At 37.2% G+C, this 14457-nt stretch overlaps 1 protein-coding gene across 1 annotated transcript; it reads left to right on the top strand.

Annotated features, from left to right (window-relative positions):
- Positions 1 to 5261: 5261 nt before the first annotated feature.
- On the top strand, positions 5262 to 13483 carry csnk2b (casein kinase 2, beta polypeptide). The gene is made up of 7 exons (XM_020657080.3): positions 5262 to 5405; positions 7025 to 7106; positions 7953 to 8055; positions 8420 to 8535; positions 9128 to 9203; positions 9939 to 10128; positions 11277 to 13483. Exons 2-7 carry the CDS (start codon positions 7035 to 7037, stop codon positions 11365 to 11367), a joined length of 648 nt encoding a protein of 215 aa, XP_020512736.1. The 5' UTR covers positions 5262 to 5405; positions 7025 to 7034; the 3' UTR covers positions 11368 to 13483.
- Positions 13484 to 14457: the final 974 nt, after the last annotated feature.

Below are 14457 nucleotides of genomic sequence, written 5' to 3'. Positions count from 1 at the left end.
TGTTTTTACTGTGTCTCATTGTTTTCAAGTCCATGAACTGCCCTACAAAGACAAAGTGCAGATACTGTGACTTTTTTTTTCTCACCAATCTAAAGTGCTGTTTCACTCTTCAGTGTGTGAGACTTTTGTTCTACCAGAGAGATCAGGGTTTTCAAGTTATGCAGTGTGTGTAAAAGTGCTCTGTGAAACCACAGGCAGTTTGCCTTAGTTTGAGGACCAACTTTGAAAATGACTAATGTTTCTCTGTGTGCTTGTAAACGCCCCATCAGGAATATACAAAAACCGGGACAAGGATCATAAACGGGATTCTCAAGTCAATGTAATCGCACTACATACTGTGGAGGTTGTTAACAGCACTCATTTAATTGGTAAAAAATAATTTGAATTAAAAATGAAAAACACAGGAAAAGCAAGATATGTGAGGTTGTCAAATATATTTCCGATACTTTGTGATATCTGTGTTTTGATCTCTGTTTTTAATGTACAAAATTACCCAAGCTTAAAAAAAAAAAACTACAGATCTTCAGACATATTTTTACTTTTGGAGTCTCAAAAAGATGCAAAAGTTATCATTATATCTCTTAGTGCTGAGTAAATGTTGATAATTAAAACGTAGTCAAACTCATTTGCATATCTATTTTATTGGACAGGTGTGTGTGAGAGGAATTAGTCCATATAGCAGGTCAACTCATGCACAGTCTAAATTGCACAGATACATCGGCAACATTTGGTACCAGAACATTGCCAGTGTTTTTGTCCAACTTATATAACACATATATACAAACACACAACACAACACATATATACACACACACAACACAACACATATATACAAACACACAACACAACACATATATACACACACACAACACAACACATATATACACACACACAACACAACACATATATACAAACACACAACACAACACATATATACACACACACAACACAACACATATATACAAACACACAACACAACACATATATACACACACACAACACAACACATATATACAAACACACAACACAACACATATATACAAACACACAACACAACACATATACACACACACAACACAACACATATATACACACACACAACACAACACATATATACAAACACACAACACAACACATATATACACACACACAACACAACACATATATACAAACACACAACACAACACATATATACACACACACAACACAACACATATATACAAACACACAACACAACACATATATACACACACACAACACAACACATATATACAAACACACAACACAACACATATATACACACACACAACACAACACATATATACAAACACACAACACAACACATATATACACACACACAACACAACACATATATACAAACACACAACACAACACATATATACAAACACACAACACAACACATATATACAAACACACAACACAACACATATATACACACACACAACACAACACATATATACACACACAACACAACACATATATACACACAACACAACACAACACATATATACAAACACACAACACAACACATGTATACAAACACACAACACAACACATGTATACAAACACACAACACAACACATATATACACACACACAACACAACACATATATACACACACACAACACAACACATATATACAAACACACAACACAACACATATATACACACACACAACACAACACATATATACAAACACACAACACAACACATATATACACACACACAACACAACACATATATACAAACACACAACACAACACATATATACACACACACAACACAACACATATATACAAACACACAACACAACACATATATACACACACACAACACAACACATATATACAAACACACAACACAACACATATATACACACACACAACACAACACATATATACACACACACAACACAACACATATATACAAACACACAACACAACACATATATACAAACACACAACACAACACATATATACACACACACAACACAACACATATATACACACACAACACAACACATATATACACACACAACACAACACATATATACACACAACACAACACAACACATATATACAAACACACAACACAACACATGTATACAAACACACAACACAACACATATATACACACACACAACACAACACATATATACACACACACAACACAACACATATGTACAAACACACAACACAACACATATATACACACACACAACACAACACATATATACAAACACACAACACAACACATATATACACACACACAACACAACACATATATACAAACACACAACACAACACATATATACACACACACAACACAACACATATATACAAACACACAACACAACACATATATACACACACACAACACAACACATATATACAAACACACAACACAACACATATATACACACACACAACACAACACATATATACACACACACAACACAACACATATATACAAACACACAACACAACACATATATACAAACACACAACACAACACATATATACACACACACAACACAACACATATATACACACACAACACAACACATATATACACACAACACAACACAACACATATATACAAACACACAACACAACACATATATACACACACACAACACAACACATATATACAAACACACAACACAACACATATATACACACACACAACACAACACATATATACAAACACACAACACAACACATATATACACACACACAACACAACACATGTATACAAACACACAACACAACACATATATACACACACACAACACAACACATATATACACACACAACACAACACATGTATACAAACACACAACACAACACATGTATACAAACACACAACACAACACATATATACAAACACACAACACAACACATATATACAAACACACAACACAACACATATATACAAACACACAACACAACACACATATACACACACACAACACAACACATATATACAAACACACAACACAACACATATATACAAACACACAACACAACACATATATACACACACACAACACAACACATATATACAAACACACAACACAACACATATATACAAACACACAACACAACACATATATACAAACACACAACACAACACATATATACACACACACAACACAACACATATATACAAACACACAACACAACACATATATACAAACACACAACACAACACATATACAAACACACAACACAACACATATATACAAACACACAACACAACACATATATACAAACACACAACACAACACATATATACACACACACAACACAACACATATATACAAACACACAACACAACACATATATACACACACACAACACAACACATATATACACACACACAACACAACACATATATACAAACACACAACACAACACATATATACACACACACAACACAACACATATATACAAACACACAACACAACACATATATACACACACACAACACAACACATATATACAAACACACAACACAACACATATATACAAACACACAACACAACACATATACAAACACACAACACAACACATATATACAAACACACAACACAACACATATATACAAACACACAACACAACACATATATACACACACACAACACAACACATATATACAAACACACAACACAACACATATATACAAACACACAACACAACACATATATACACACACACAACACAACACATATATACAAACACACAACACAACACATATATACACACACACAACACAACACATATATACAAACACACAACACAACACATATATATAAACACACAACACAACACATATATACACACACACAACACAACACATATATACACACACACAACACAACACATATATACACACACACAACACAACACATATATACAAACACACAACACAACACATATATACACACACACAACACAACACATATATACAAACACACAACACAACACATATATACAAACACACAACACAACACATATATACACACACACAACACAACACATATATACACACACACAACACAACACATATATACACACACACAACACAACACATATATACAAACACACAACACAACACATATATACAAACACACAACACAACACATATATACACACACACAACACAACACATATATACAAACACACAACACAACACATATACAAACACACAACACAACACATATATACAAACACACAACACAACACATATACAAACACACAACACAACACATATATACACACACACAACACAACACATATACACACACACAACACAACACATGTATACAAACACACAACACAACACATGTATACAAACACACAACACAACACATATACAAACACACAACACAACACATATACAAACACACAACACAACACATATATACACACACACAACACAACACATATATACACACACACAACACAACACATATATACACACACAACACAACACATATATACACACACACAACACAACACATATATACACACACAACACAACACATATATACAAACACACAACACAACACATATATACACACACAACACAACACATGTATACAAACACACAACACAACACATATATACACACACACAACACAACACATATATACACACACACAACACAACACATATATACACACACAACACAACACATATATACACACACACAACACAACACATATATACACACACAACACAACACATATATACAAACACACAACACAACACATATATACACACACACAACACAACACATATATACAAACACACAACACATATATACTGTACATACATATCCCACCCATACAAAACAAAACATGAGTCCACATAGCCAGGATAAAAAAGTGGTATGGATGGTCCATGTGCATAAGTAACTGTTACTCATAGATAACAGAACAAAATAGTCGCTCTGCAAGTGCATAGTATGATAGATAAATAAAGAATTATGATAAAAAAGCAGTCAAGTGCCATATATATAATATATATGTATATATATATATGTATATTTGTATATATTACAATAAAGAGAGATGTATCTGATGACTATTAAAATAAGATGTGTTTGTTTAATTTGGGTAAAGTGGGATATACAGTTTTTGTAAACATTAAAAGTAAAATTAATTTAGTAAGAATGTGTAATACTGAAAACACACGACAGGTGGCAGCACCGCACCATCAGGCTGTACGCCGCTGCCCTCAGGCGGAAGAGGAAGGACGTAACGCATGACGTAACGCAGAGGGTGAACAGGGAGGAGGTGTCCATCTTATTTACACCGGCACAGATTCATCAACTTCTGGCCTGTCGGAATTTTCACGTTATTAAAAATTGAAAGCTGGGTAAGTTGGTCGTATATCCCACGTAACGGAGTTTAGTTTGTGGTCGCACACGCAGAGAAAGCTCTATAAAAAGCAGCGGATGTTTCTCATGAGGCCTTTTTTCAAAACGATGCGCCATGTTGAAATATCTGTTTATAGCCGCTAGCACAGCTTAGCTTAGCATGCTAACGGTTGTCGTAATAATCGTTAAAAGTTGCCGAAGTCGACACAATATGAACATTGTTTTAATATACAAGAGATAATGCATTTGTTTGATAGCTTTTAAGATCGCAGTGGTTTTATAACTGCACGTTTTTCAAACTTAAATCGGTGGGAACTCACAGAAGCTATGGAGCTAGTTAGCTTAGCATTAATAAGGTTTGAGTTATAATTAGTGATTTTTAATCTTTCTCAGTTTAATTAATTACTGTTTTTTATTTCACGTTTAGAAACTGTCACAGAATTGTTTTTGTGTTATTCTAATGACGTCAGAGTAATGTAATAAATATAAACAGTATTATTAATTTATCTCTGGAAGTTTTACAGTCAGAGTGTTGAGGTCAAAGGTCAGCAAGAAACTTGTGCTATAAATAGTATAACTAAAACAAGTGTATATTAATAAACCTTTTTTCCCCTAAAAGGACCCTAAACTGTCATATTCTACCACAGACCTTCATCTGCTTGTTTTCATTTTTATTTTCGGTCACAAAAACATTTTGACTAAAAGGTTTAAACTGAATCTTTATCTTATTACACCTCCCATCATTACACATCTTATTATTACACATCTTATTATTACACCTCCCATCATTACACATCTTATTATTACACATCTTATTATTTAAGTCACTTACTAGTTTGGTTACAAAAAAAACAAAAAAAAAAACATATCAGAGCAAAATTTCTTCCAAGAATTTCTTCCAAAACAAACAGAAGTCACATTAAATAATCAAACCGACCTTTTAGATTTTGTTAAACACCATTTTTATAAACAATCTGAGAATCATTTATATTTGAATCACAGGAAGTGAAGGAAACCATGACAACATGTGTCACAGTTTTATTACCAGATAGAAAGTTACACTCTAAATTTAGAACTGCTGTTATAGACTTTAAAAATAAACAACAAGATTAATCACATGTTTTAAAATGCGAAAGAGAGTCATGACTCACTGAGTTACATTTTTAATGACTATTTGTTACAGCCCTCGTCTTTTGTCACAGATATATATTGCAGCTTTTGCCAGCGTGGTCTTCTTGTGCATCTCTGTAGCAGCATGCTGTCAGTCTCTCCTCCGACCCCTAAGTACTTAACCTTTGTCCACATTTTTATCCTGAACAACTGAACAACAGCATCCATGAACTGAAGTCATTTCAGCGTTTCGATGCCGTATGATTATCTGATGGACGGGAGAGGGGCGGCGATTTGATTACAGGTGTCACTTGACGGACAGGACCGGTACATTATAGGATAATGTCTGATGGTCTGATCTGTAACGTCAACCACGCAGGACAATGGCGTCACGCTCTGTACAAATCAGTTTAGTTATAGTCCCGGCTAATATGTGATGGTTGGCAACCTGAGTCGTATTTACAGATAATTGATTTTGGATTCTAACCGAACTGTTAATCTCATGCAGGTCTTCAGAGATGAGCAGTTCAGAAGAAGTGTCATGGATCTCCTGGTTCTGCGGACTGAGGGGGAATGAATTCTTCTGTGAGGTGAGCCGTCCTAAATCTGAGCCTGATTTAATCTGTGCGTGTGAACTGTGGACCTTCATGTGGTGACATTTAAATGAAGTTGGCATAAAAGTTGGATTTGTAATGTTTAAGCAGAACATCCACAATGATGAGTCAAGTAGAGTGTTTTACCCTCCATGTCGATATGTCTCTTCATATTACTGTCACTCCACACAGGGACATAGTTATCTCTCTCCCTGAGCTAAGAGTAGAAAGCATAGTTCAGGTCCTGCATGAAAATCTTCTGAGTTCTGACATTTCAATCCAGATATGTTTGTCAAACCTGAAGGAGGGCTGTGAATAAAACAAACAATGCTTACTTAGTTGTAGAAAAGACAGCATGAAGAAAGTGTAAACTAATGTCGTCTTCTTCTTCTTCTTCTTCTTCTTCTTCTTCTTCTTCTTCTTCTTCTTCTTCTTCTCCTCTTTACATTCTGGGCTTGTTTCTTATATGAAGTGAATTTGTGTTTTCATCATGCACTCAGTAAGAGATGTGTGTGTTTGTTAAGAGATGGGCTTTTTGACTTGTAGATTAGCTTGAAACTATACTTGCATGCCTAAAAAAGAAATTCAGACATTTTGATTCCTGCAACAATAGTGGCCTTTGAGAGACCCCCGCCATATCCAATTTGTGATTGTCGATCATGAATCCCGTCTGTTATATTGGCGTTGGAGTTATCCGTTCTCTTTCTGTATGAACAAGATGAAAATATTACAAGAAACACACTGACTGATAGTTTTGATAAAAGTGAACCTAACCTTTCAGATATGCACTCAGTTCTACAGAATAATACTTTTTCTTTTTAAATTATATTTCTCCTTCTTAAGGTGGATGAAGATTACATCCAGGACAAGTTCAACCTGACGGGGCTCAATGAGCAGGTCCCCCACTACCGCCAGGCCTTAGACATGATCCTGGATCTTGAACCAGGTCTGTATGTTATATTCATTCTACTGAATGTCTGACACTTAGTCATCGGTTGGAAACTGTGAATCTGTTGGTACCATCCAGAAAATTAGCAGAAGTAATCACAGCACAGAAACTAACACTAGATGCTGACCTTCATCGTCATGTATATCAGCTGAGACTGTATGTGTAACACTGATCAGGGGAACTGTAAGCTTCCTTTTTTTAAAGTCTGGTTAGCCTGCTCAGACTGTGAATCCTCTGTTGTCTTTGTTTTATTCAATTTCAGAGTAGCGGTAACTCTCTCTCCCTGTACTTTTTGAAAAGTGTCTCTCAGCACTTGAAATGTAGGAACCAATCATGTTCTGTGTTTCCTTTCTGTGTTCAGACGAGGAGCTCGAGGACAACCCCAACCAGAGTGACCTGATCGAGCAGGCAGCTGAGATGCTGTACGGTCTCATCCATGCGCGCTACATTCTCACTAACAGAGGCATCGCACAGATGGTAGGCACCAGCTACATCAGCAGAAATCCATCACTCTGCATTACTGAAGCTCGTTTTACATTACTGCTGTCTTTATGGGCTAGAACATTACTTACCGGTACATCATGTCAATTATCACATGGGGATGACAATGCTAGACTTTAGAGCTATGTGTCATCATATAGTATCATACTATCACAGTCAGATCTGATTTTACTCTCAATGCAAGAAGATTTTCAGCATTGAGAGCCCTGGATGGATTTATAGCTGGTCTGGTCAAGATGTATCATGCTTTAGTGACAGTACAGTTACTTTGTTGACATTCTTTGACCCAAAAGTTTTATAAAATGCTATTTTTTTATTTCAAATTTTCCTAATCACTGTGCCTAACTTCAGGAGATAGATATTCAACTTTTGGGGGGGATTACAAACCTATGTATTCAGATGCTATTAATGCCCAATATGGTATTGACCCCTTGTGATCTTTTATGTAATGTGACACATGTTTACATTTCCCCTGATGGAGAGATTTTGTCCCTGAGTTAAACGAGCTGATGAGAATATTCCCTTCATATTTATTCATTGTTTTTTTTACCTGATGTCTAACTTGCAGTTGGAGAAATATCAACAGGGAGATTTTGGCTACTGTCCCCGGGTGTATTGTGAGAATCAGCCTATGCTTCCTATCGGTGAGTAAAAAGATGAATTCGATAGCTGTGTTCTTAAATGTAAACAAGTATTAACTCATGTTTCTCAGAGCTAAGGGGAAAGAAGCACAGTGTGGTTGATGAATATTAGGATGTATTATGTTCATCTCATCATTAAGGATCTTTTTAAGGATTGTTTTTACATGTTAATGAATAAAAACTGTTCTTTATAAATAATCTGTTCATGGCTTTACATACGCTAAATATACATGCTGTTTTGTTTTGAGAGGGTCTCGTTTCACTCACAGTGTGGTCCCTTTTAAAGATTTAATTCAAACTGACTATTTTCGCTTCTTCACTTAATACATACAAACATTTGCTTAATGTAAACAGTTATCTTTCCAAGATGAGGGAAAGTTTTAGATAAGAAAGTACTCCTTGGTTCTGAACATAATCTCAGTGTTTCCCCTACCATTATATTAGGGGGTGCAAGAACAAAAACTAAGCTGGACAGACCATTACAAGTTCAAATAATTATTCAGTTGCTATAGTGACTGCTGTCATTTAAAGAAACACAAGAACATCATGATCCCTTTTAGTATCTGTAGTATCATTTTAAATGAAAACCTCTTGAAGGATATTCTCCTGTCTATTATTTATTTTAGTCCTGGTGTGTCACATCAGGTACTGAGCTATACTTAAAGTCAGTACTGTGCCCGTCACAGGTATGGTGTTTATATATTCAGTTGATAACTAAGCCAATGTCTTAATCCACAGGTCTGTCAGACATCCCCGGAGAGGCCATGGTGAAGCTGTACTGTCCTAAGTGTATGGACGTTTACACACCCAAGTCCTCCAGGCACCACCACACAGATGGAGCCTACTTTGGCACCGGCTTCCCCCACATGCTCTTCATGGTTCACCCTGAATACAGGCCCAAGAGGCCCGCCAACCAGTTTGTCCCAAGGTTAGTAAGACAGGTTGACCTGCGACCTCCTGTAGATCCGCACAATGGGTGTAAACTAAATATAAATGAATATAAATTCACTTTTTTTGGATATTTAAATTGAGGTGTGTGTGTCCATCCAAGGTATTATTTTTTTCCGAGGCTCAGTATTTTTAAAATCCTTTGATAAAGGATCACAGCATCCCAGCAGTGTGACGAGATATTGAGTTTCTATTCCATGCAGACCGCTGCACTTTGCAAGATTTCATGATGGAGATGCTGTTAAAGAGTCTGATGAAACAGTCTGACTGCAGATGGGATGAACAAACTATATCATCCCAAATGAGTCCAATGTTTAACCCAGTAACCCAAACTTGAAAATATAAAAAATAGGGTTGGACCACCTCTCACCATACACATCGACATATATCGACATACACTAAACACACTGACTGTGCTCCTGTCATTTTTATATTTATTTCAATGCAGCATAAAAGTGCAGAATGGCAGTTAAGTCTGTGACAACAAACTGAAAAAACGAACAAGCCCCTTTTTTAAAGAGGAAGCGATTAGAAATGATCCTGTAACTTTAAAATGTGTGACATCAGGAGATTAATATTCAGCATTACCTCTCACTAAATATGAGTCAGTGAAAAAAGGTGTGCAGCCTTTTTTTATCTTTAAAGATATTCAGAATCAAAGCACAGAAATAAAAAGTGTCTTTGAAAAACCCAGTGACTCCAAATCTTCACGTGTCATGTCTCCACATTCATTCGATCAAACGCTGTGATGTAATTAAGCGCTCCGTGTTACAGCTCAGTCAACACATCAGACCAACGTGATCGCTTTAGGACTTCCAGAACACATTTAATCTGCATCCTCCTCCAGCTTTCCTCTCATCTTTGTGTTCACAGCCCTGAGTTTACAGATCGTGTCACAGTCCGGGTGGTGTGATGGGAAACATTAAGAACCTAAAATCATGCATCATAGCTCTCTCCCTGAAAGCAAACACACCCATGATGACAACGTGAACGCCCTCATTCATTTTGAGTGTGCATGTTTGTGTTGCATCCTGCCCTTTTTTTATTTGATTTTCATATTTGTAGCCTTTGTTACTTTGAACTTGTGAGAGGAAAAAGACTCACAGATGTTCTTTCCCTTCACCTCAGGCTGTACGGGTTCAAGATCCACCCCATGGCGTACCAGCTGCAGCTGCAAGCCGCGTCCAGCTTCAAGAGCCCCGTCAAGGCCATCCGCTAGAGCGCCGCGGCCAGAGGAGGAGGAGGAGGAAGAAGAAGAGGAAAATTCATAGAGAGGAAAGAATTATCAACAGAAGGGGAGGGGTCACCTGCACTTTACTAAGCTCTCCAGATGCCCCCTCCCCGGCCTGAAGACTGTATTATTTTGGTTTAGATTAGGACAAATGAAAAAGTGTAATGCTTTTTGAGTGTGAGAGAGAGAGAGATAAAAAAAAGACGCACAGCCATTATCTTGAACACAAACACACACACACACACACACACACAGTACATAAACACACAAATTCTGCCACACATCTGGGATACCATGCACGTACCTTACCAAACTTCTCAGTGCCAAAAACAGGAGGGGAGATAAAAGAAAAGCTGAAACAGAACAAGAGGATTGACGCTGCTTCACTCACATTACGAGCACACTGATGACAAATTCTATAATCAGTGAAATTCTGGAGTCACTTTTTGCTTCTGGCTCTGTGTTTGGCACAGTTTGGTAAAAGGCGGTGGTAGATCCGTTCTCCTCAATACAACCCTCCCCCTTCCCCCTTTCTCCCTTCAATGCATGCACACTCTGGCTGGCACTCACAGAGACAGTTTGGACGTTGGCAGCGGATGTTTTTTCAGTACGGTTGTAAGTTTTGGTTCCTCGTTTTGTCTGAAATTTTTCCGAACATTCTGTTGAATTTGCCTTAAGATTCAGAGAAAACACAGATTGTTTGGGTTTTTTCCAGAGGCACAAACAAGCATTTCTTTCTTTCCACTTCCTGCTGTCAAGAGGACATCGATTATAGATCATTCTAACATTTCAGATAATTGTAATCTGCCCGTGTCATTTTTCAACCTGTCTGTTGTGAATGTGTCAAACGACTGTCTGTAATGAAACCGAAATGAAGATGTAACCTGTGCTACATTTTCAGAGCCCCCCCTCCTCTGTTTATAGTGCCACCCCCCCTGTAGCTTTATCTCCCTTCAAATAATGGTTTGGCGTGATTGGAAATACATTTATATTTCAAAAGCAGTACGGATAAAAGATGACCTCAGGAAGATCATCGTGAGCTAGCACGAGCAGTCAGTTAGCTTCTCTTAGCATGTAGGTCAGATAACGGTGAACAGCTAGCCTCTTTCTGTCTTAAAGTAGCAACATCCTCGTACATGCAACCTAATTTATCTTGTTGTTTTAGTGAGTACAACTAACAGACAAGTCACTGAACAGGGGAGGAATACATGCAGCTGTGAGTAGGCAACTTTCATTAACACCACATGATGCTGCTTTTCTCTGTTTTTTTTAAATAACATTATTAAAGTATACTTGATATGCTTATGTTGTCAGGTTAGAGTTGATGCTGGTAGCCACAGGATAGCTTGTTTACAAACCATGAGGAAGTGTAACAACAATACGCTTTTTTGTAGGGTGTGTCTGCTATACGACCTGTAGTGACCCCAGGAAGTCAGCCCTACCAGCTGACGAATAGTTGAGTTTAAAATCATGAAAGAAAGCTTTTTTTTTTGGTACTTGGTAAACAAATAAGATACAACATCTTAATAAGATTGGGACAGCATGGTAGGCTAGCTGTTCCCCCTGTATCATGTCTTTTTGTTAAGCTAAGCTAACCTACTGCTAGTGGTAAATTTAGTAAAAATAGATGTAAGAGGTAATTGATGTTTTTTTTTATCTATCCTTCTGCCCCAAATGTCAAAGTAAAGATCGAGGAGGAGACTCGGAAAAAGACAATCTGAATCCTCACTCCACCGCTGCACTGATCCTGCTGGTGTCTCTCCACAGCACAGTCGTATTATTTATGTTTCACATTTAGACACAGACAGACAGACAGACCACCAGCTGCTTCTTAGTTTTGTTTTTTCTCTCAGAGGGGCAGACACACACACACACACACACACACACAGTTGTCCCACCTCCTTTCTCTCCCTTTTTACTTTAGCGTGACTGGAACAGGTTGTTGTTTTTTTGTTTTTTTTGGATTTCATGATACAAGAGAAAAGGTATTTATGTGTCCAGATTTTAACTAATGTTTGTCTGTGTCGTCGTCGTCGTCTTTCTGCTACTGTGGAAGGGTGAGCAGGATTCAGAATTCTCAATAAACTTCTATTTTCTTTTCATACTTGTTCGTCTGTGGGTTTCTTTCAGACCGCAGTGCCACCATCCTGCCACACGGTGTCAGTAGAGAGCTCTGTTACATGATGGAACCTCTCTGAAACACTTAGTTTTTATTTATTTCATTTAATCTCAGCTAAGAAACGGTAACAACACTGAAATATATATTTTTTAAACACTGTACTGGCATGTTATATTCTTTCTTTGTGTGTTTTTTTTTAGCTGTGTTGGATTGTCCTCTGGCTAAGATGGTTGTCTTTCTGCTGGGTGTGGTGGTAGGGACTTTTCACATGACTCTGAGTAACAGCAGTGGTAATAGAAAAACAACCACAAACACACAACATACTAACACAGTGTTAACAGATCAACGTGATCTCAAGACCTCGATCAGCCTCTTCAAATTATTTCTACAACTTTTTTTTTTTTCCTCTGCTTTGATTACATGAAGAAAAAGACTGAATGGAAAATCCCAATTAGCAAAAATGTTTAATATGAAAACATGCTGCCTCTTCATTTAAGCAAATGAAGATAGCAAAACACATTTTGTACACAAACAGCCCCATATGCCTTCTTTATGTATGACTCATGAGAAGCTTGTTTTTCTTCTCTGCATGGCAGCTGTCTTTGGCAAAATGACTGGCAGGGCTGACTTGTCTTCATGTGGCCGTACCCTGTCAGTTTTTCCAGAGGGAGCTGACGAGGAGGAGGAGGTTCCTTCATGAGTCAGGATAACCTCAAACCACAGCTAAGGACCTGCCCTGCTCCTGCACCTCCTCCCAGATTATTTCAGAAACTCATGTTAACTCTAAGAAGTGGAATATTTTATTGTTTTTGTCTCTAAATGTTTGTCCTGGAAACATCACAGGTGTTAAGGCTTTAAAGGAAACCCCCAGATGTTGCACTGAGCACATGTGACACTGCAGAGTTATAATCATGTCGGAGCTCACACTGCAGTCATGTGAAATGTTCTGCCTCTGCCAC

This window comes from Labrus bergylta, chromosome 19 (genome assembly GCF_963930695.1).
Source record: "Labrus bergylta chromosome 19, fLabBer1.1, whole genome shotgun sequence".
In the NCBI taxonomy this organism is placed as follows: Eukaryota; Metazoa; Chordata; class Actinopteri; order Labriformes; family Labridae; genus Labrus; species Labrus bergylta.
Note: the sequence above shows the minus strand (reverse complement) of the source record. Positions and strands in the feature narration are given on the sequence as shown.